The sequence below is a fragment of the Ambystoma mexicanum genome, chromosome 1p (genome assembly GCF_040938575.1).
Source record: "Ambystoma mexicanum isolate Mex_15411 chromosome 1p, UKY_AmexF1_1, whole genome shotgun sequence".
Taxonomy (NCBI): domain Eukaryota; kingdom Metazoa; phylum Chordata; class Amphibia; order Caudata; family Ambystomatidae; genus Ambystoma; species Ambystoma mexicanum.
This window is the reverse complement of record NC_090921.1, coordinates 114,898,658-114,922,790: the sequence shown is the minus strand read 5'-3', so window position 1 is coordinate 114,922,790 and position 24,133 is coordinate 114,898,658. Positions and strand designations below refer to the sequence as shown.

Below are 24,133 nucleotides of genomic sequence, written 5' to 3'. Positions count from 1 at the left end.
TCTGGTAGTTAAACGGAAAAGTCTTTGCCAAAGTTCTCAGAAGTAGTTTGTAAAAGAAAGATTCATATGCTAGCTCACAAGCCGACTAGGCATGCAAGTTGCCAAAGTTCAAAGCACTTTCGCAGTGTCTCTCGGTCGAGTTTTCACAGTACCTTACAATGAAGAAAAAGATGCAGCTGAAGACTTCTGTTCCTGGTAGTTCTTGTAGATCTCGCTGTTCCTGAGCCTAAGAGGGAGGACATCGGGGGACTCCTGCACTGCACTGGTCAAAGCTGGCACTTGGTAAAATTTCAATTCCGGTAGCTGTAGTCAAGCACACCAACTGGTGTCCCTCTCCCTGGTTATTCGGTTTCCTGCAGCACTCTGAGGAAAATACAACCAGCTCCGAGAATAGTATCCAGGTGGCTTACGAGTTGATTGGTCCCACCAACTCAAAAGGGAGAAGTCGTCCTTGCAGGGCTTCTCTGTCGAGATGAACTTGGTGATTCGGACCTGCAGCAGGGCTTCACCGGGCAAACTAACGGTCCAGGAGTTGCAGCAGCCAACCTCTTCAAGCTCGTCTTCTGTTCTTTCGTTCCAGTGGTCAACTCGCCCTTCGAAGCCAAGAAACTTGGCTTTTACCCAGTTTCCTCCCATTCACTCAGGCGCCAGAGGCGGTCTTCAGTCCTGAAGCCCGCCAATGGCGATGAAACAAAGGGACCAAACCTGGTTTGGCACGCAGACAAACTCTAGAAGGACCATTACAAAAAGAAATGTCGAAAAAAGACCGGGACCTGTTTAAACAAAGGGGGGCTCGGACGACATCTTGAAAAACGTCTCCCGCGATTTGACGCTACCGGTGTTCACGGTTGGGAAAAATCATGGTAGTTTGTTGTAAAACAACTGGCACCAGCCATTTGATAGAAAAGGGTAGACTGCTACATGAGTATCTAGACACAGGGGATACTAGGTAACCCCTCCAGTACTCTATTGTAAGATAGGGTGGACTGGGTCTAGGAATTTGAAAAGACTAGTAAAGTCAATTTCACTTTACTTTCTCTGGGGAACAGTAGTTTATCCCAGAGAAGGTATATAAACCTTGGGAAAGCCTGAAAGGCTTCCCTGTGCCACTGTGACATGAAAAGATGCCTATGGAGTTGTCCAAAACTCCATGATCAAAGAACACAAGAGTAAAACACAACAAAAAACGAGAGTGGGAAAAAAAGGGCCACACACTCCAGTTTAAAAAAAAACAAGTCCTCAAAATCCAGCAAAGTTGCTGGGGGTCTCTAAGGTGAAGGGAATTAACAGATTTTTGAGAATTCTCCCTAACAGATGGGAAGCAGGAATTCAGGAAGGTGGCCAATTGTGGCCCAAGTTGGTGACTACCAAAGTTCTGGACTCGGAACAGCCACTTTTCTGGCAAAGTAGCCCACAAGACAACTGGTCAGTCCAACGGGCGGTTCTTTACCCCAACATAAATCTTAAGAATAGCTGTTTAGTGTTAGGTGGATGTATCATATGTATACTTCATCCCCTCTCCTAGTGAGGCACCCAGCACTTTTGCTTGACTTCTGGGACTTTTTCTTTCAATCCAGAATGAGTGGAGCCTTTTTCCACTCATTCATTCTTGGGGGCTCTGTATTTTGGAACTCTATTCGTTGTAATCTACCTATTCTTCAATATCCTCCAGTAACAGTTCTCTCTCAAAACTCTATAGTCTGTGAGATTGGCACACACCACCTTCAGTGGAGTGCCAAAGGGATACCTTCTCTCCGGTCCTGTGACTTCTTAGTCACATAGACAACCGCCTAGTTATGGCTGGTGGCAGTGGACGTGTTCTACCAACTATTGTGTAGTTTTATCCCGGAGGCTGTGTCCATAGCCTCGGTGGTGCACAACAGGGGCATCCAAGTACTAACATGGGGCCTTCCCTTCTTTTTTTGTCATTAATAGCGTAGTTCTTTGTTAGCCCTTCTACCGTCCTGGGAGGGGGAGGTCAGTGTGTATGTTTTGCCTTTGGCGGGAAACCTTGGGTGTCTCCCACCTAGGCTCCAGAGTGTCTGGGCAGACACCTAGTGGGGAAGGAGCTTTCCACTCCTCCCCCCCATCCCCTCCTGTCCTTCGTCTACTAGACTGTCTGAATAGGACCAGCTCCCACGGGGTTTCTGGCAGCATATATCAAGATGGACAGTCTTAGATACATCAAAAAGGTATGAGCTTCGTACCTACAAAAAGAGCTGACCATTTTACCACTGAGGCTGAAGAACAGATGTTTCTTTAGAGTCCTTGAACTCAAATATTTCTTCAGAGATTCGGAGACAGATGGCAACCCAAGCTAAGAGCACGACAGGCTTAAAACCACCTTCGACCTACCTCAGCCCTGTGCCCCAATTTACTTATCTTTGAGAATAGGATCCTCCATGAAACCAGGAAATTACTAGCGAGTAGGCACTACTCAATAGACAAACGAAACAAGGAGGAAAGAAGTGATACACCAATTGGACAATAACCCTTAATTTCTTAGAAAACCAGCAGATAAGGGTGGTGGTATTGTGTTATGGAAGCGCAGTCACTGAAGAGAAGAAGCGCTGAAACTATTGAACAATGAACAGCATTACAGACGTCTCAAGGCCAACCAACAGACTTCAAGAAGAGATCACAAGCATGATGCAACATGCACTCCTGGAAGAATGGATCCAGGAAGAAACTAATCCGGTGTGAACCACCCCCAACGACCTGGCCTTCTATATATTACCACAAAAATACCCAAAAACCATCAGGGAAACCAATCATCTCAGCAATAGGGTTAATATTTGAACCACTGTCCCAATACTCAGACTTCTTTCCAAGACCTTTGTCCTGAAAATGAAATCTTATGTTCAGGACTCAACTCAATCATATTATCAAATGTAAACATCGAATGAGATGATCTCCTGTTAACGTTTCGATGTAGAAGCATTATACACAAGCATCCTCAAGGTGCAAGCATAGACTTAATGCATAATTACCTGGACCTATGGATTGAGACCAAAGAAAATGTGCCTACAGACTTCACCCTGGAAAGTATTAGACTAGCTCCAACAGAGAATTTCCCACCAGCCTAAGGGAGGAAGTCGCCCTTTACGAGTCTTCCCTGTCGATTCGAAAACTGGGTCAACACAGCTGCAGGCCTTCACCAGGCACTTCGCGGTCAAGGAGGGTGCTGCTGGTGTCTTCTCTCGTCTTCTGCTTTAGAGGTTATCTTCCAGTGGTCGACTCTGCTTTTAGTCCCAAAAACCTCCCTTTTTATGCACGTTCCCATTCATTCACAGCCTTAGGATTTCAATCGCACAGCAAGGTAGCAGCAGGGAAGCTGTCCTGCCAATTGGAACTGGTTTCACTCAGGCACACCTAGAGACAAAGACAGGGAAGTTTCGGGACCCTCCCTCATTTCCTGCCTTTCCCGACACACTGGCGCCAGGACTGGCTTCATGGCTGAAGCCTGCCAAAAGCAAAACACACAAGACTCAAGACCTGATGCAAACAGAAGGAACTAACAACAAATCGGGAAAAATGAAGACTGCCATTTTGAGAAAATGGTCAGCCTTGGGTGCAGCACTGCAGCTGAGGTATCAGCCAGCAGATCCATGTCACTAGGTAGTAAAAAAGAAACCACTGCCACCACCCATTCAACTGAGTTAGTGTAACTAAATGTTAGATGAGCAATGGGTTAAATGTTAATGTTAAAGGATATTTATACCGCACAATGTCACCACTGTAGTGGACGCCTGGCGCTCTGGCGGATCTGGAAAAAGAAGGGGGGTGGGTGGGGTACGTTAGTAGGATTAAGTTTGGCGAAAAAGCAAGGGAGCTGTGATGTGCTGTTGGCAGCTTCCGTTCGGTTAACGCTGACCGCTGAGCTTTTTGGTGTGGTATCTGGTCGGTATCCGTCGTGTGCTGTTGGGTAAAGCTATGTGTGGATCGTTTGTTGTTGCAGTGAAGTGCGTGCAGTTTGCTGTGGTTTCAGAGGTCTGGTTGCGTTAGAGTTTGAGAGGTGTATGCAGCGCGGTGGGGTTTTAGTAGGGTTTGTTATTACCATGGTTGTCTGAAGAGACACTCATTTTGTGGGTTCTATCTTGGTGTGACTCAAGGTAATGTTCACAATCCTCTCTGGATGCAGCGCAGGCTAATATTCACAGTTGTATCTTAGGCTGGCACAGGCCAATATTCACAGTTCTAGCTTAGTGTGGCTCATGTTAATATTTACAGTTCTATCTTAATGCGGCACTTGCTAATAATCACAGTCCACTCCAAGTGTGGCTCAAAAGAATCGCAATCCTCTCTGGATGAGACGCAGGCTAATATTCACAGTTCTATCTTAGTGTGGCTCAGGTTAACCTTCACAGTTCTTAGTTTTAACCTTAGTGTGGCACAGGTTAAAAAAAAAAAAATCACAGTTCCATCAGTGTGGCTCAAGGTAATATTCACAATCCTTTCTGGATGCAACGCAGGTTATTATTCACAGTTCTATCCTAATGTGACACTGGTCAGTATTCACAATCCACACTAGTTGCGAAGCTAGTTAGTACTAGCAGTCTAGCGTGCTATGTTCTGAGGGTAGGTAGAGTGGCAGGGATTCTGGAATATAGTGATTGCTCTAATCCCCACCCAGGCTACACCTACCTTGGCGGTTGCTGCTGGCCACTGGCCTCCCCTGCTGACACCTTGGCCTCTTGGGAATTACTATGAAAACTATGAATTACTATGCAACACCCCCTCAGCACTCCACATAGAATAGTGTGTGCTGGATCCATGAAGGTAAGGTAAGACAGGGGTCATCTTACTATTCTTGGGAATAGTAGTTCACCCAAGAAAATGTAGTTAAACATTAAGAGAAGAGTGGCACTGCACAAAAGGTGCAGTGTGTCGCAATGGTAAGACAGGGGTCATCTTACTATTCTTGGGAATAGTAGTTCACCCAAGAAAATGTAGTTAAACATTAAGAGAAGAGTGGCACTGCACAAAAGGTGCTGTGTGTCGCAATGCAAAAGCAGATTCCTATGGAGTTTACCAGACTCCATAAAACAGTAAGGAACTTCGAAAATCTTAGTCAGGAAAACACGCGAGCAAGAAAAAGGTGGCACTCACTCAGGGGTAAAAATGTAAAAGCCCAGAGTCCAGCAAAGGAGATGGGGGTCTCCGAAGGTAAAAGGGAATTGACACAGATATGAAAATTCTCCCTAACCCTTTGTGGGTGCGCGTGATTACCGTTAGTTCAGTAGACCTGATGTCCTGTAACAATTATGCGCGTTCAGCAACTACCCAATAAGAAGTGGCCTTTGGTAAGTATTGTAAACAGTTTCAGTAAATACAACCATTTCCTCCAAATGAACCAGAAGGAAATCCAGCTCAGTTAATGTCTGATCAAATACATATCTTGAGGCACACGAAGGCTTGCCAGATTGTAAAACCATCATATATTATACAAAAAGCCTGTTAATGCGTTTAGAATATAATACCATACACTAAAACAGAGGGCTAATGGCAAATAAGACCTTCATGATGTTTCATACCAGAGCTGATGGAAGAGTTGCCATACTTGCTGCCTCCTATCCCACCACGCCCACGCCCTGGTGGCGCAGGGACACGTCCCCGCCCAATGCCACCACGCTTCCGGTTCTCCTCAGCACGTTGCCGCAGATCACGTTCATTTGGATGTGGGTGGTCATAGTCATCCCTTTTCTCAGACTCAGTCTCCGATGTGTTGGACATCTCCGAGTTGGTACCTAAGTAGAAGGAAAAGTATATTCTAATGCTCGTTAATCTGCTTAGAATAACATTCTGTGCATATAGTCTGACATGTAATCCTATTTCATCACAGGTATCAAATTCATAAACGCAGAATATAAATGGAAATTCAATACGCAGGTTGGCTAAAGTGACAGGGTTATTCATGTTTAAAATGCATGCCTACCCAGTCTTGTTTTTCTTCTACCCCCCTATTGGATTTCATGCTGCATCTATATTTTGTATTCACTAACTGATTTTTGATGGTCAGAAGGACTTCCAATGAAGTCCCCGTGCCTTTACAACACCCTTTTCACTCTTTTAGAATATATTCTCCTTTGTTGTTCATAATGCTTCCTGGCCGTGGGGTGCTTCTTAAGCCATTTGTCCCATAAAGCGATTATAGCAACCTATATTGGGTCTAGGGGACAGGCTGCTGGCTTATGTTAAAATGAATATTCAGAATCAGACCTATGGATACATTTGAGAAGCAACCCTTTTCTGGCTAACAGCGAAAGATACAAATTGTTGAGATGGGTTTCCAAAATCATCTCTAGGGGAGGTTTTTGTGAGGCAACACTATCATGGTGAACAGGGAAGGTGCAGAGGTCGGCCAAACCCAATCAAGATGAAGTAGCAGAGCGGCAACGCTTAATGGGATCGGGCTACAATGAGTCAACAGAACAATAACAGTAATTCCAGTTAGACAGGAAAGTAGAATAAAAATAACATTTGTTAGGCCTTTAGATTACACACTAAGCAAGTAAAGAATTTAGTCAAATATGGTCACACTAAACCGATACATACATTCTCCAAAAGAAAAAAATATCATTTGGTTCAATGACCAGTGCAACACAGTTAAATATTCAGATGCATAGAAATGCAAAACGGTTTAGAATAATCACGGAAACTGCTAACCTAGCTCTTATAAAGTCCACCCCTAAGATGATTTGGGTCCTTTTGCCAACATGTCAAGTTCCAAAGTGGATACTTACAGGTGGGTTAATATAGAGATGTGTAGTGCTAGTGGTTATGATCAATAAGTCAAAAGGTTAGATAATATTTAGGTAAGTACTCGACTCAAGCCGAACACAAGTTGAGGCCTAGTGAGGGACTTTTGAGGGATTCTCGACCCAGGTTCTACCACGAAAGGTCATGTGAGAGCGAGTTAGTGTTAGGGGGGATTCTCAAAATGTGCCAATTCCTTCCACCTTAGAGACCTCCAGCTCTTTTACTAAACTTTGGGACTTTGAACTTTTCAATTCAATGTGTTTTCTGTGTTTGTTTCTTTTTGAATTACCAACTCCATAGGCATCCTCTTTTTCATTTGTGTCACACAGCACCCTCAGTGCAGTGGCACAGGGAAGCCTTTCAGGCTTTCCCAAGGTTTAACTACCTTCTCTGGGATAAACTACTGTTTCCCAGAGTAAGTAAAGTGAAATTGACTTTACTAGTCTTTTTAAATTCCTTGACCCAGCACACCCTATCTTACAATAGAATGCTGGAGGGGTTGGATGTGTCTAGATACTCATGTAGCAGTCAAATCCTACCCCTTTCCTCTGCGAATGGCTGGTGGCAGTGGTTTTACAACGAACTACCATGATTTTTCCCCAACCGCGAGCACCGGTAGAGGTAAATCATGGGAGCCATGTTTTTCAAGATGGCGTCTGAGTCCCCTTTGTTTAAGCAGGTCCCAGACTTTTTTCACCATTTCTTTTTGGAAAGGTCCTTCTAGAGTTTGTCTCTGCGCGCCAAACTAGGTTTGGTCCCTTTGTTCCTTCACGGGCTTCAGGAGTGAAGACAGCCTCTGGTGCCCGAGTGTCTGGGATGGGCAGGAAGTGAGGGAGGTGCCCGAAACTCCCTGTGCTTAGTCTCGTAGGAGCCCCAAATGCACTCTGTGGTGATTGGCTGGCTGACTGTCCGGCAAGGATAGCCACCCTGCTGGGTGAGTGAAAGCTAGGCTGGAATGAATCAGAGAGAACTGAATAAAAGGCGAGTCTCTAGGCTTGGAAGGCAGAGTCGACCACTGGAACGAAAGAACCGAAGACAAGCTTGAAGAGGACAGCTACTGCAACTCTTGGACCATTGGTTTGCCCGGTGAAACCCTGCTTCAGGTCCGAATCGCCAAGCTCATCTAGACAGAGAAGCCCTTCCAAATAAAGTTTTTAAAAAAAAGAAATGCTATTATGGTAAGTAATGCATGTCTTCCGATGTTTGTTAATCTGCTTAGAATCACATGCTGTACATAGACTAGTGAGCAGTACCCAGATATGATGATGGTGGGATGTGTGAAGGAACAATAGCAAGGAAGTCTTAGTATTGCTTGTCCCACCTGAGAATCAGACCTAGAGTGTGTCTAGGCAGTTGTGTAGGGGTGTGTACAGAACTCCAGGTTGCTGCTTAACAAATGGACTCAAGAAGCACATTTGCAATGAATGCTATGGAAGCCCACATGCCCAGAGTAGAGTGTGCTCTAGGCGTGAAGGGCTGATCTCTCTTGGCAAGTGTGATGCAGTTTATGATCCACTTTGAAATAGCTGATTTAGAGACCGGGTCCCTTTCCGTACCAGCTGCCACTAAAACCAAAAACATTTTTTCCTTAGTGGTCTTGTTTTTTCCAGATAATAGATCACTGCTCTCCTCACATGAAGTATGTGGAGGCTTCTTTCTGCCACATTAGTTGTGTTCTGGAAAAAGGTGGGCAGTTCTATTGATTGGTTCACATGGAATATTGAAATCAATGTAGGGGCAAATCGTGGGCGAGTGCACAGGACCACCTTATCTTTGTGAATCGTGACAAATGGGACTTGAACTGAAAGGGCCTGCAGTTCACCAACTCTTATTGATGGGATTGCGACCAAAAAGGCGGTATTGTAGGGGAGTGCTTTAAGGCTAGACTTATGCATAGGTTCAAAGGGAGGACCCATTAATCTAGTAATTACAACGTTCAGGTCCAATCCGGGAGCTGGGTTGGAAATAGGGGGATGTCTTTTTACCGGTTACATAACTGCCTTGATTACTGGAATTTTCCATCACAAAACCTTTTGGGACATGGTGTATGCTGAAAGTGCAGCGAAGTGGACTTTTAAGGAATTGAAAATCAAGCCAGGATCTAGTAGGTGATTTTGGTACGGGACAATATGTATTTGTGTACATTCAATGGGATTGATGCTCTTGCCATTGCACCAGATGACAAAGTATTTCCATTTGCTGGAGTAGTAATGTCTGGTGTTAGATTTTCATGCTTCCCTGTTAGGGAGAGTTCTCAGAAATGTGCCAATACCCTCTACCTTAGGGACCCTCAGCAACTTTACTCAATTTTGAGGACTTGATTTCTTTTTTTTTTTTTTTTTTAACCTGGAGAGAATAAGAGACCTTTCCCACTCTCGTATTTCAATGTAATTTCTGAACTCTATGTTTCTTTTGGTTGTGGAGTCTGACAAACTCCATAGGCATCATCTTTTACATTGTGTCACAAAGCACCTTTGGCAAGGTTTAAATACCTTCTCTGGGATAAACAATGGTTTCCCAGAGCAGTAAAGTGAAATTGACTTTACTTACATTTGTAACTTTCTAGACCCAGCACACACTATCTTACAATAGGGTGCTGGAGGGGTTACTTAGTATCCCCTTTGTCTAGCTTTTCATGTTAACATTTTTATTTTACCCCTTCCTCACTGAATGGCTGGTGGCAGTGGTTTTGGTATGCATTTTTGTCAAAATGGCCCGGTCTTCTCCCCCCCCCCCCATTTCTTTGTGGAAAGGTCCTTCTTGAGATTTACTCTGCGTGCCAAACCAAGTTTGGTCCCTTTTCTTAGTTTTGCCTTTGGCAGGATTCACAAGTGAAGCCCGCCTCTGGCTCCAGGGTGTCTGGGGTAGGCAGGAAGTGAGGGAGGTGCTTGAAACTCCCTGTGCTTAGTCTCCTAGGAGACCCAAATGCACACTGATGAGATGATGGCCGGCTATCTGGCAAGGACAGCCACCCTGCTGGGTGACTGACACCTAGGCAGGAATGAAAGCGATAGAACTGTATAAAAAGCGAGTCTTCTGGCTTGGAAGGCAGAGTCGACCACTGGACAAAGGAACCGAAGAAGAACTTGAAGAGGACGCCTGCTGCAACTCCTGGACCGTTGGTTTGCCCAGTGAAACCCTGCTGCAGTGCCAAAATGCCACGTTTGCATCGACAGAGAAGTCCTTTCAAGGACTACTTCTACCCTTGAGTTGGTGGGACCAATCAACTCCAAAGTAAGCCAACTGGACATCCATCTTCGAGATGGTTGAATTTCCACAGAGTTGCTGCTGGAAACCATAGAGCCAGGGAGAGGAACACCAGTTTGTGTGCGTTGCTTTTAAGTTGGTCAAGAGCTCCAGGAAGATCCTCTGGACTCCCAGGAAGCAGGACTGACCGAGCCTCAGCCCCTTCAACAGTGTGGTACCCCAGAAGCAAGAAAAGTACATCTCAACAAGCCAGGAACCGCGGTGTTGCTATTTGCAGTAGACGCGAGGAGCTGAAACACTGACCAGCCACTGAAAGTGAAGTTTGCAAATTTTGTCCGTCCGAGTGCAGGAGTCACCCGACGTCCTCCCTCTTGTCCCCACGACTAAGGCCCAGGAATAGTGAGATCTGCATAGGAACATGAGTCATCTGCTGCATCGTTACTTCATTTTAAAGTTACTGTATAAAGTTCAAGAGAACGTACCTCTTGCTGTAGGTTTGCTTGCATCTTCTATTACTCAAGTCTTACAGCTTGTGGCCCTACATTGATTCATCTTTTTCTCCAAAGACTTCTGAAACATTGTGCAAAGTCTTTTCTACTTACCTTCAAAGAAGTGCTTCACCCCATATAGACTCTTGCCTATTGACTTTGGGTTAGCCTTTTTTAAAGGAATTACTCTTATTGGGCGACCTGAAAGTATTTTCCTGCTTAAGAAATATTTGTGGCGTCTTATTTACTCTAATAATCTTTTCACTTTTTACTTGCTCCTAACTAATCCTGAATGCCAACAGTAATACATTAATGTCAACAGCACCCTAGCAATTGAAGTCACCTGTGGTTGTAGGTCCCTGCTGTATGCCATCTGAAATGGGTAGTTACTGATTCTGCAATTAAGAGTGTATACTTTTGAAGTATATTTGTTTGGTGTATTACAGTGCTCCCTTCTGAAGAAGGCTTATATGAACTGACTGGGAACATTATTTTATCAAGAAACACTGTGTGTAAGTGTTTGCTTGAATACTTGTCACTGAACCTCTGTAACTTCCCTACAGCTCACATTGACCCCTCTTGAGATGAGCCTGGCTACTCGTCCACACTACCAACCTGAGTAGTATAGCCTGATACCAAATGTTTGGTTACTACTGCCAGGAGGTCAGGGTTGTTGTAGTGCACCTTATGGGTACTTCATACAATATTGCCTAACATTCCCCAAGTATGTCCATACATCTTTGAGGGAGTTGGAGGTGACAGTTGAGAGTTTGCGAGCATCGATGAAGTGTTTCTCCATACCCCCCTACCCCGCACCCGTCTTGTGACAGCATGTTGTACGGCATGGCAGCTTCCTGGGAGGGTAGACTGGCATTGCCATGAGATGAGAGAACCAAGGTTGGCAGGCCCACATCGGGGCCACCAGAATAATCATCACTGGTTCCTGGTGCATCCTGGGCACTATCCTGTTGAGCTGGGGAGTCGCGGGGGGGAGGGGGGGGGGAGGGTTTGTTGTTGGAAGCGTAAACAAATTTCCATGACCATGTTATCCAGAGCACATTCCCCCGCGTTTCTGCTGGTACATGGAGGCGTACTCTGGGCATTGTCTGTTCTCCAGAGTTGCGACCAAGTCGATCTCTGGGATGCCCCAGTCTGCAAAGACGTTGAGAACAAGGTCTGTGTTATCGCTACTCGTACTCTCCAGGTAGTGGGAAGTCTCTGCGGAGTACGTCCTCCCTGGAACGTGTTGCGACAGGAGGAACATCTTGTTTCAGATCCCATTTCCATATGTTCTGTGACAGTCTGGATAGCAGTGGAGAGTGAATGCCCCCTTGTTTTTTCAGGTAATACATGGCCGTGGTACTGACCGTGAGGACTCGGACTGTCTTCCCCTGGAGGTCTGTTTGGAATGCCTTCAGGGCCTTGAACACTGCTAGCAGTTACAACAGGTTTATGTGGTTGGTTGCTACTGCTGGAGACCACACACCGTGCGCCGTCTGATGAAGGAGGTGAACCCCACCACCCCATCTGAGATGCGTCCGTGGTGAGAGTGGCTTCCACTGCGGGGGTTGTGAAGGTCTTCTCTTGCAAGAGGTTTTCCATTGACCACCACTGCAGAGACTAAACTAGGGTTGCCGAGACAACCACTAGATTGTCCCATTGTCCGCTGGCCTGACACCATTGGCTCGAGAGCCACTCTTGCATGGGGCGCATGCGCCGACGAGCGTGGGAACTAGGTAGATGCAGGTCGTCATCATCCCTAAGAGTCACATGGCTTTGCGTAGTCACCTTCTGACTGGCTACATGGTGAGGTGACTGGCCACAAGGGATCTGGAACAGCATGTTTTCAACTCTCTTGTTGGAGGGAAAGACGAGGCTGTCTTTGGTCCGAATTAGAGCCCCTAGAAGCTGACTTGGCTGGGGTCTAGACTGGACTTTCTTGGTGATCGAGAACCCTAGACTGAAAGGAGATCCATCGTCTTCTGGGTGTTTTTTAGGCATATTCCGTACGAATCCCCCGTTATTAGCCATTCGTCGAGGTAAGGGTAGACTGGGATGGACTGCCTGCGCAGCTACTACCGCCAGTACCTTTGTGTATACTCGTGGAGCCGAGGCAATGCCGAAGGGAAGAACCGTTAACATATAGTGCACGTCTTTTATCATGAACCTTAGGTACTTTCTGTGCACAGGCAACACCGAAATATGAAAATATGCATCTTTCGTATCCAATGCTGCCATGTAATCCACCTGCACCAGCAGCGGGATTACTTCCTGCAATGTCGTCATTCTGAACTTTTGCCTGTTTGACATATTTATTCGCTGGGCGCAAGTCTAAAACAAGGCACATGGTGAGGTCCTTTTTGGGGTCAAAGGAAATACACCGAATGGATACCCTCGTTTACCTGATGAATGGGGATGACTTCTACAGTGCCCTTTTACTTAAGGATCTGCACCTCTTCCAGCAGGATTTGCAGGTGTGCTGGTGATCAGAGTCTGCTCTTCGGACGATGGTATCGAGGAGGTCTGTGGTACTCTATACAATAACCGTGGGTGACCAACCCCCCCTCCCCCCCAAGTCATGGGGTGAAGTTTCTGCCTCTAACCCATTGATATTGGCTAATGCCAGTAGCATCTTGTCCGGAGGACCATGGGGTATTTCCTGCGCCATATTGTCTGTTTGGAGATCGGGAGATGGACTGACAACGAAAGGAACAACATTTGTTTGCACCTAGATTGGAGTGGCTCATGCTCTTTTTTTGCCGTTTCCAAGGCGTCATCCACAACTTTACCGAACAAGTTCGATTCTTCCACGGGCTTGTTGATCAAAGAGGCCTAAGTCTCTGGATTAAAAACTGAATTCTTTAGCCAGGCGTGTCTCTTGAGAAGAGTACCCTGTTCCAGAGTGCATCCCACCGTCTCTGCAGCATCTAGCGTGTTTAAGGATGTTGTGGGTCACCTGCCTTCCCTCAGACTACCGCCAGCAGGTGTGATTGCACAGGTTCAGGGGCCTCTTGGAGGCCTTTTTGAAGCATGTTCCACTGCACATCGCTATAACTTGCGAGAAGAGTAGTATTTGCAATTCTGGTAGAATATGCTGCCGATGTGGTGATATGCTTGTCAAGGGCATAAAGCTTCTTGCAGTCTTTGTCAGGGGAAGCCTCTGCAGTAGACAGTGGCACTACCAGCCCTTTTCCTGGTGGTGGTGACAACCAGGGAGTCTGGAGTTGCATGCCCTCGAATGCATATAGGATCAGATGGAGGGGTGAAACTGTTTCTCGTCCTGAGGGTTGACAGACCTTGTAACAGAAGGGGATAGTAAGGAAGGTGCAAGGTGCTTCTTAATGGAATACAGCAGTGGAATAGCTGGACTTGTGGGAGGTTTTTCCTTTAGAATGTCCTCCACAAAATCAGAGTCCTGAACAGCTTCCTGTGTGGCGATTTGGAAGTGGTCTGCGGCCATCTCCAGGATGGCATTGAACACCATTTGCTCATCAATAGGCGATGGCTGCCTCTGTTGAGGCGAGGAGTGCGGGTCCAGACAAATGATGTCTGGGTCAGGAGTTGAGTGGGTGAAAGCCAAGGTGCTTCACCTGCTGGCTGATCTTGTCCACAATCTGGGCACTGGTCAGTTTCGTCCTGCCCAAATGTATTGTCCTCATGACTATAGGGATCCTCAAATGTCTCCACTGGTTTGGAAAATTCAAATGCTTCTTCTCGGTGAGTTTGGGTTGGAAGCTTCTGCAGCTTTGGTAAAATGGGGCAGGAATCCTGCTCCTTAGGTCTCTTGGGAGTAACAAACCTTTCAGAAAAGTCTATAAATTATGAAATTTTGTCCATGTAATTTTCGAATCTCTCTGGTCCACAGGGAAGAAGCAGATGTCTGGAGGAGGGAAAGGCTCTAGAGAGGGAGGAGATTTACCTTCCGAGTACTCCTCTCAACAAGAGGGGGTGCTTTTAGGTCGTTCCACCGCCGAAACAATAGCTGCGGGACTCTTGCATAAGTTTGGCGGCTGTATGAAGGATTTCAACGTGCCTGCGGGCGTCGTCGCGGTTATCGGTTCTGCTGAAATTTTTAGAGGGAACGCGCTCTTACACAGCGTTTCAGCACTTTTTTAAAAAAATTTTGTTTTTAGAAGAGATACCCTCATGAGTGGAATGCCCAGCCGATGTGGGGAGGGCGCCAGACTGAAGTTCGGCAGGCACTGTCGAAGTTTTTGGCAGGCCTGTTGGCATTTGATGCTTCTTGAACGTATCCGTCGAGGAAGACCGGGGCTTGTATGTTTATCCTTGGGTGATGCGTGTGTGTGCCCCTGTCGCCAGGGTATAATCTAATAGCAGTACCAGTGGCCCGCCTGTAGGGGGCGGGGACGGGCACCTGGGAACCGGATGGGTCCGCCAAAAGGTCTATGGCCTCCACATCGGAGCCATGGCTGCCGCTAGAGTCCTCGTCACTCGAAGCAATGGCGCCAACGGGAAAGCAACTTTTGGCCCCGGCCTGCATCTCTTACGACGCCCACCGCTTTGTCCGCCTATCTTTCAACGTCTTAGGACGAACGTTTGCAGGACTTCCAGGATTGCTCGTCGTGGTCACGAGGGAAGCACCTATTACATTTGCGATGGGTGTCCTTCCAGGGGTATTTTCCATTGCAAGCCGGACAAAACTTAAATGGAGTCCTCTTCATAGCAGAGATAAAAGGCAGCAGGCAGACCAGCAAAGGAAAGTGGGGAAGAGGAAATGCATTCTCAGAAAAGAATCCACCCAGGTCCCAACGCTCCCTACTGAGGGCCAAGGCCTCGCGGTCGACAGTCGTCGATCAATGCACCAGTCACCGAAACAGCAGTTGGATTTCGCTGTCGTAGAGAATGACAAATTGATCCTAGAGATGTCAAAGACTAAACGACCAACTGTCAGGGGGAACAACAAATAATTACTTTAGCAATATTCACTCTGACGAGCACTGCATAAGGTGACAAACTAGTTGGGGGCTGGGGGGAGGAGGGAAAAATCTGAGGGACCTCAACACAAGAGGGGTCTTGGGTACAATACATGTCAAGTTAGGGACAGTGTTACAGTCACGCCCATGTCGACGTTCCCCTTTCGATCCTCAAAAGAAAGATGCAATACACCACAATTGCCACTAGATGTCGGAATATATGCACAGCACGTGATTCAAAGCTGATTAACAAATGCTTTCTACACACTTCCTACATCCGGAGGCGACTTCATTCACAAGGACAGTAATAGCTTTTATATATAAATAGTTATACTTTGCAGATTATGAGGTTGCAGAAAGGAAAGGATCAAGGAAGGAAACAGAGGTTAAACAGGTTCTCAATATATGTGATGACAACTAAATCTTCCAATGAAATCTAGACAAACCTTTCCCAGCAATAACAGTCTAAAACAAGCTACCACCTATGAGGGACAGAAATATCTAAGTCAATGGACTAGAAGAGTCTGCAGGGAGCCAGGGCCAAAGTCCATTGGGGCATAGTCTATAGAGCGGATGCACTGCTTAGATAATTAAAGTCTTGCACAAAGTTAAGAGTTTTGTAGCAATCCCTTGTAGGGTCACAAGCTATTAAGCCTGTGAAAAGCAGAGTTGGGATCAACTTTAAGCTAAGCCACTGCAAGTCTCAACTGAGAAAAGCACAGCTAAAAAGAAAAAAAAACAAGGAAGTACCCCACGTCTACAGTACCTCTGGTTTGAAGAGTGGTCCAGCTGGATTCTGTCCTGTTGCAGCGATGCAGATCCTGGTTTCCTGAGCTGCAGGCGTGGGGACAAAAGGGTGGGCGGGGCGGCGGGACATCTGGAGGACTCCTGCGGCACCAAATTGGAGGTCAACAGCATCTACAGGCTCTTTTTGGATCAGCAGTACTTCAAGGTTTCAGTGCGCGGTAAACAGCCCCACCGTGGATCACGGATACCAGCTGGGCTTCCTTCACTCCTTGAGTCCTGCACTCTGGAGGTTCCTTCGGAGACTCCTGGAGCTTCGGGCCGAATTGAAGATGTTGCACTCGACTACGAATTTCTCGACCTCTGGCACTCAGTTCTTGCAGCAGCGAAGTAGTACAGCCAATCTAGGAAGATAGTCCAGTGGAGTTAGTCTCAGTTTAGTTGGTACCACTACCCAAGGGAAGAGGTCGTCCCTTCCGGAGCTTTTCTTGTCGATCAGAAAAAGTAGTTTCAGCACAGCAGCAGGGTTTCACCTGGCAGTTCAAAGGTCCATGAGGATGCAGCAAGCTTCGCTCACAATTTGTCAGTTGTTTCTCCCAGTGGTCGCCTCCGACTCTAGTCCAAAAACCCTTGCCTTTTAAACAAGTTTCTCCCATTCATACACAGCCTAAGCTGTCAAACAACAGGGTGGCTGTCCTAAAAGGACAGCCAGACAATCAGGACTGGACACATCCATGCACTCCTAGAGACAAAGGACAGGGGAGTTTCAAGAACCTCCCTCACATCCTGCCTTTCCAGATACACTGGATCCAGAGGCAGGTTTCAGGACTGAAGCCCGCCAAAGGCAAAACGAACAAAGGGCACCCACCTGGCTTGGCGCGCAGAGTAAACCCCAAGAAAGACATTGCAAACAGAAAATGGCGAAAAAAGAAGACCAGGGCCTTTTTGATAAAATGGTCACCCATGGGTGGTATGCTGCAGCCGAGGATTGAGCCTGCGATAAAGCACAATGGTAGGAAAATTAAACCACTGCTACCAGCCATTTAAAGTAGTGAGTAGCATAAAAATGTTACATGAGTATGTAGGATAAGGGGCTACTAGGTAACCCCCAGCACTCCACATAAGGTGGTGTGTGCTGACCCACAGAGAGAAAATGTAAGTCAGTCAATTTCACTTTACTATTCTTGGGAACAGTAGTTCAGACAAGAACATTTATTTAAACCTTATGAGAAATCGAAAGGAATTCTCTGTGACACTGCACGGAAGGTGCTGTGTGTCACCATACAAAAAGTAGATGCCTAGGGAGTTTGTCAGACTCCAAAAACAGTGGAAACACAATCGAAATCAGGTTAAAATACATGAGTGAGAAAAACGTCTCTCACTGCACGGTTAAAATTAAAAAGTCCTAAAGTCCAGAAAAAGGCCTCCATCTCGATAACATCACGGGTATAAGTTGTCGCGCGCAGCATCCATTGCTCAGTTCCGTTTTGAAGTGTTAGACATTGTCCAGGAGGGGACGGTTACTAACCTTGAGAGAGCGCAGACTGACTACAAGGGAAGTTTTACTGCGGGGAACGATGGGAGGGGCGATGAGGAATATGTGGGACGAACATCCAGTCGAAAGAACGTTACCATGGGTAAGTAACTTGTTCTTTGGATTCCTAACTTTGATAGACTCCCAAAGCAGTAATGTATATAGGAGGAGGGAGTAAAAAAAAAAGAAGCTTAATTCTTTAAGTATGCACAGAATGCAATAATGCCATCCCAAGCTAGTGGAGGAATTCAAGCTACAGAATCTTATAAAGGTGTGTGCAGACAAAAATGTGGCAGCCGCACAGATGTCTTATTGGAACTCCCCCTTGAAGAGCTGACAAAGCTGCGATACCTGTGGTTGAATGAGCCCCTAGATGCTCTGGAGGTTCTTTAACTGCCAATGTGCAACATTCTACAATAGTTAGAATGATCCATCTAGAAATCGTTTGGTTGGTGATGGTTAGGCCCAGCTTATGACCTGTGTATCCCACAAACAATTAGTCAGTTTGTCTTAGTTTTGCTAGTCTGCAAATATAGAAACTCAAAGCATGCTTTGGGTCAAGTCTGTGCAGCCTTTTTTCCTCTTTCCCCGCATGAGGAGGAGGGTTTAAAAATAAAAAGGCAAGGTAATGTTTTGGGTGATATGAAATTCTGCAACTATCTTTGGGAAGAAGTTTGGCTTCACTTTCAGAACGACTTCATCCTTGTGGAAGATAGTGTGAGGAGGTTTGCATGATAAAGCCTGTACCTCACTCACCCTTGTCACCAAAAAAGATAGTTTTGAAGCTAAGAAATCTCAACGGGCGCGAATGAAGGGGTTCAAAGGAGAACCCATTAGAAATGTTAAGACTTAATTTAGGTCCCACAGGAGAACTTGAAAAGGAGTTGGGGGTAAACAGTGGTCAACCCCTTCAAAAATTGAATTACCAAGGGCATTTTAAAGTATGAGGGTTCCTCAACAGTGTGCTTGGAGATGGACAGCAATACTAGGTAACCCTTAAGTGTGCCGATCTGGAGCCCCAGGTGTATTAGACAAAGTTTGAATGCAGTACCCTCTGGGAACACTAAAAGCGACTACGACTACAGGTATAGGCACCCCAACCTTTGGTATAAGATTGTACTACACAGTTTTGGGAGCGTGTTGAGCAGCAAGGCGCACCTTAAGAGTGGAAATGTGAGCAGTAGTGTAGTTACAAAGATTCACAGTTACAGGTATTCAAATAAACTTACACTCAAGTTTTCTTGCATAAACAATATATAATTTATATATCAGTCGGTTATAAAGCCTTCTTTAGAAGGGAGCAATATACTAGTAACATACAAATACACTTCAATACTGTACATTCTGAGTTTCTGAATCAGACAATACCCTTTTGAGATGGCCCACAGACAACCTACACCCACAGTGGACTTCAGTAACAAGAGTGCTGTGGACATTAATATCTTACTGTTGGCATTCAGAACACTCTAAAAGGCAAGGGTTATTAGAACACAAGAAATTACAAATATGCATAAGCAGGGCAAATACTTTCATATAGCACTTAGAAGAGTCATTCAATTCAAATAGGCTAAGCCAAAGTCAATGGGCAAAAGTCTTGTATAGGATGCATTACTTCAGGTAAGCAAATGGAAAAGTCTTTGCACAATTCCTTAGGAGTCCTTGATAAAAAGAAGAATCAAATGGAGGGCTCATTAGACTTGCGAGTTGCAAAAGTTACAAGCCCTTCTACAGTAACAGGTAAGTTCTTAGACTTGTTTAACAGTACCTTGGTAAAGCAGAAAAGATGCAGCTGAAGACTTCAGTACCTGTGCAGCTCTGCAGATCTCACTGTTCCTGAGCCTCAGTCGTGGGGACAAGAGGGAGGACATCGGGGAACGCCTGCACTACATCACTACTGTCAAAACTGGCATCCGGCAAACAACTTTCAGTTGCGGTTTCGCGTTTCAGCTCCTTGCGGTACAGCAAATAGCAATAAGCGCGGTTCCTGGCTGTCAAGTTGGACTTTCCTCACATCTGAGGTCCTGCACTCGACTGAGGGGGGCCAGGCTTGGTCAGTCCTGCTTCGTGGGAGTATGGAGGATCTTCCAAAAGCTGTACGCCAGCTTACAAGCAACGCACACAATCTGGTGCCTCTCTCCCTGGCTCTACAGATTCCTGCAGCAACTCTGAGGAAATTCAACCAGCTCCGAGATGGGTGTCCAGGTGGCTTACTTGGGAGTTGATTGGTCCCACCAACTCAAAGGGAGAAGTCGTCCTTGCAGGACTTCTCTGTCGATGCGAACTTGGCAAGTAGTCACTGCAGCAGGGCTTCACCAGGCAAACCAACGGTCCAGGAGTTGCAGCAGGCATCCTCTTCAAGCTCTTCTTCGGTTCCTTCGTCCAGTAGTCAACTCTGCCTTCCAAGTCAAAAGACTCGCATTTTATTCAGTTCTCCCCCATTCATTCCAGCCTAGCTGTCACTCACCCAGCAGGGTGGCTGTCCTTGCCTGACAGTAAGCCAGCCAATCACCACAGAGTGCATTTGGGTCTCGTAGGAGACTAAGCACAGGGAGTTTCAGGCACTACCCACACTTCCTGCCTACCCCAGACACTTGGGCACCAGAGGCGGGTTTCTCTCAGAAACCCCACCAAATGCGAAATGAACAAAGAGACCAAACCTGGTTTGGCGCGCAGAGAGACTCTCTAGAAGGACTTTTCCACAAAGACCTGGTGAAAACAAAAAGACTGGGCGCTATTTTAGCAAAGATGGCTGGACGCCATTTTGAAAAAGATGGCTCACGCGGTTTAAGTTACCAGGTCCGCGAATGGTCGCAGTAAATGCAAACCTAGGGAGTTCAAAACAAACCCACTGCCACCAGCCAGTCAACTGAGGAAAGGGTAACATAAAAAATGTTACATGAGCATTTAGACACAGGGAATACTAAGTAACCCCTCCCGCACTATTGTAAGATAGGGTGTGCTGGGTCTAGCAAGTGCAATGCTAAGTAAAGCAAATTTCACTTTGATGCTCTGGGAAACAGTAGTTGATCCCAGAGAAGGTATTTAAACCTTGGGAAATCTGGAAGACTTCCCTGTGGCACTGCACTGAAGGTGCTTTGTCGCACAATTGTAAAAGATGATGCCAATGGAGTTGGTTAGACTCCATATCCAAAAAGAAACAGTGTATAAAATCACATTAAAATACATGACAGATTGAGGAAAAAAGGTCTCTCTCTCCAGGTTAAAAAAAAAAATCAAAGTCCTCAAAATCCAGCAAAGTTGCTGGCGGTCTCCAAGGTGGAGGGAATTAACACATTTTTGAGAATTCTCCCTAACATGGTATATTAGATGAGAAAGGGTTAACATTGTTGTCCCTACACCAGCTGGAGAACCTGTTCCAATGGCAGCGGTATAAGGATTTGGTTGCTGGTCTTCTGGCCAAAAGCAACACCTCCATTACGTCGTCCGGGAAGTCCCAATCTTTGTATCTCAGCCTTTCAGAAACCATGCGTGAAGGCTGAGAGTCCTGATATCCAGATGGAGAACCTGACCCTCCTCTCGCGAGAGTAGATCCTCTCTTTGTGGATGACGTATCGAGGACAGATGGACATGTCTAGAAGGTCCAGGTACCACGTTCTCCTGTCCCAATCCGGGGGAATTAGGATTATGGTTTTCCTGAACCTCCTTATTACATGAGGAATAACAGGGACTGGAGGAATTGCATAGAGGAGTGGGGAAATTCCCTGAAGCAGTACAGCTCGCACTTCCTGTTGGCATTCGTTGTGAACAGATCCACTTGAGGGGTTCCCCCAAAGGGCGAACATCTCTTGAAGGACTTCCTGAGCTAGTTCCCACTCGTGGAGACTGCACTCTGCCTGCGCAGAGCGTCCGCCGTTGTGTTCTCATCTTCGGCTAGGTGCACTGTCGATAGAAAGACTCCTTGTATTGCCCAAAACTAGAGCTGCATTGCTTCTCTGCCCAGTGGTAGGGACCCTACACCACCTCTTTTGTTGAGGTAGTACAAGGCCACCGTATTGTCCGTCAGGACATTCTTTCCACGTACGGATGGCAGGAAAGCCTTCAGCGCTAATCCGATTGCTCTCAGCTCTAAAAAGTTAATATGTAGTTTGGACTCCGATGGAGACCAATGACCACTGATTGTCAAATCGCTGGTATGAGCTCCCCACCCCATGAGTGAGGCGTCCGTCACCACTGTTAACTCCGGCCATGGTTGCCAAAAAGGTTCTCCTTTCAAGATGTTTTCCCCGACAGGCCCACCACTGAAGGTCCAGTGAGACACTGTTTGGAATTTGAAGGAGATCTGACATCTTTCCTGCGAACTTTGATCACTGGGTCTTGAGAGCCTGCTGGAGAGAGGTCATTCTCAGACGGGCCTGTGGCACTAAAAAGATGCAGGATGTCATCAGGCCGAGCAACCTCAGAAAATCGAAGGCTGGAAGATTTTGGGCATTTTGGAATTTCGTCACCATCTGAAGAATGTTTTGAGCCCTCTCCTCTGGTGGCAGGGCTTTTCCCCAGGGATGTGTCCAATAAACTGGAGTTTTTGTGATGGTATCATGTGGGACTTCTTGAAGTTGAGGGAGAAGCCCAGCCTGTGGAGGTCTTCGATAGAATAGACGGTGACATGGACGTCTTCGATGAAGTCGAGGGTATTGATCCGATTGGCGTCGACGTTCGAGGCGTTGACCTCTCCGACTGAATCGCTGAGGGCGTCTATGACGCAGTCTTCAGCTTCGACATTTGAGTCTATAGTGACGATGTCTTGTACGTCAGAGGCTTTTTCTTGACGCAAGGGTTTTTCACGCTATCAAGGAGTTTGTTTTGCAGAGGTAGCAGACTCACGGCTCTTATGTCTACCAGGTTTTTCTCCTGGAGTATTGCCTCTAGGTGTCTCGGAGGGAGGCAAGGTCGCGTTCTCGAACACCTTTAGCATCCTTTTGCGGCATTCCTTTCACTGAGCCGGGGAGGCGGGGAGCTGTGCTTGATGGGACATGTAACTCTCTCCAGTGACCTGGAGAATGAGGTGGAAGGCGATTTATGCCACCTTTTCTTACTATGCCTCAAAGCGGATGAACTGTGTGATCCGCTCAGAGATTGTGAACAGGGTTTTTTTTACGTCGAGGAGACGCTCTCGACTCATCGGAGGTGCGTTTGGAAGGGGTAATGGACTTTTGGGGCTTACCTCTCTCCAACTTCCCTCTGCGCTCCCTTAAGGCTTTCGTCGTCAACGACAAACACTGTTTGCACTCTGAGCATGGATGCTCTGCCCCAAGGCACCACAGACCGACCCTGTGTGGGTCCGTCAAGGAACTTTTTTGCCCGACAATCGCTGCATTTTTTTAATCCAGATCGGGGCGTAGATGGAACCGATGAAGAGGCCATCTCGATTGAAGGATTTTTCACAGAAAAACTTGAAGTTCTTTGATTTCTTCACAGAACCAAGCATTACCTTCCCAAAGCTCATGAAGCACAGAAAAACGGAACTGAGTAACGGACGCTGCACGCGACTACTTGTACCCGCGATGAGGGAAAAGAACTCACGGCTTTCAACACCGTTGCTTATTAACAAGGAATACAAGGTAAATAGAACATTAGAGTTCACTTTCCATCCTTTGAAGTCTTCACCCACAAATACATTGCACTTTATTCTGATGCACAATAAGTACGAGAAATAAATGAATCCCAACATTCAAATTAATTACACCTTCCATCTGGCAAAGCTCACTTTATCTACCCACCAACCATGGTTTCCCTTATTAAAGGGTAAATAGTGTACCATATCCAGAGTTGGGGACCTTGCGCCCTCGGCCCCGCCCTCCATAGGTGCGAGTGGCGTGCAGGGAGGAGGTGCTGTCGTCAGTCATGTAGCCACGCTCTTTGTCTGTGCGGCTGGAGAGTGGCCGGAAGCCTACGCCGATCTGCCTCAGCTGTTCATCGATCTGCAAGCGCTCCAGACGTAACTGCTCCACTTCCTTAGCAGAAAATGTGAGAAAAGTTGTAGGCGTAAGGCTAGGATAAACAAGTGAATAGGCTAATCTAATGCATGGCAATAGATGGGCAATTAGATTTTTACATTACAAAATACATTCTAAATCATACTCCTCTTGAAAAAGCCCTATTGCATGGACATTAACATCAACGAACAAGCAAAATCTAAAAAGGCCTGGGAGAAACATCATGTAGTGTAGTAATATTTGATACTTCATGTAGATACCTAAAACAGAAATAACCAATAGAGCCAAAATGGTGCTAGTGTTAGGAAGTTTTACAAAGGCCCACCTGAGGTAAGACTTTAGAAGACTCGCACTAGGTACACACAGGGGTCCAACTCTTAGTATAGGCCTGAACAAAACAAGTATGTTGGTAGAAATGGCTGAGCAGCCAGGCTCATCTTCAGAGGGAGTAATGGCTTTAGGTGGTACAAATAACTTGAGTACACATATAGGGCCAGTGACACACGTAAGTTA

General features: G+C 46.3%; 1 protein-coding gene across 4 annotated transcripts in view; it reads right to left on the bottom strand.

The window, feature by feature from the left end:
- FXR2 (FMR1 autosomal homolog 2) overlaps positions 1 to 24,133 on the bottom strand; it is a 903,897-nt gene that overhangs the window by 168,182 nt on the left and 711,582 nt on the right. For all 4 annotated transcript variants that reach the window (XM_069644549.1, XM_069644565.1, XM_069644574.1 and 1 more), the window contains exons 12-13: positions 23,443 to 23,638; positions 5,535 to 5,747 (exon numbers count right to left, since the gene is read on the bottom strand). In XM_069644549.1, coding sequence (XP_069500650.1) covers positions 5,535 to 5,747; positions 23,443 to 23,638 — 409 coding nt within the window. The remainder of the gene's footprint in view (positions 1 to 5,534; positions 5,748 to 23,442; positions 23,639 to 24,133) is intronic.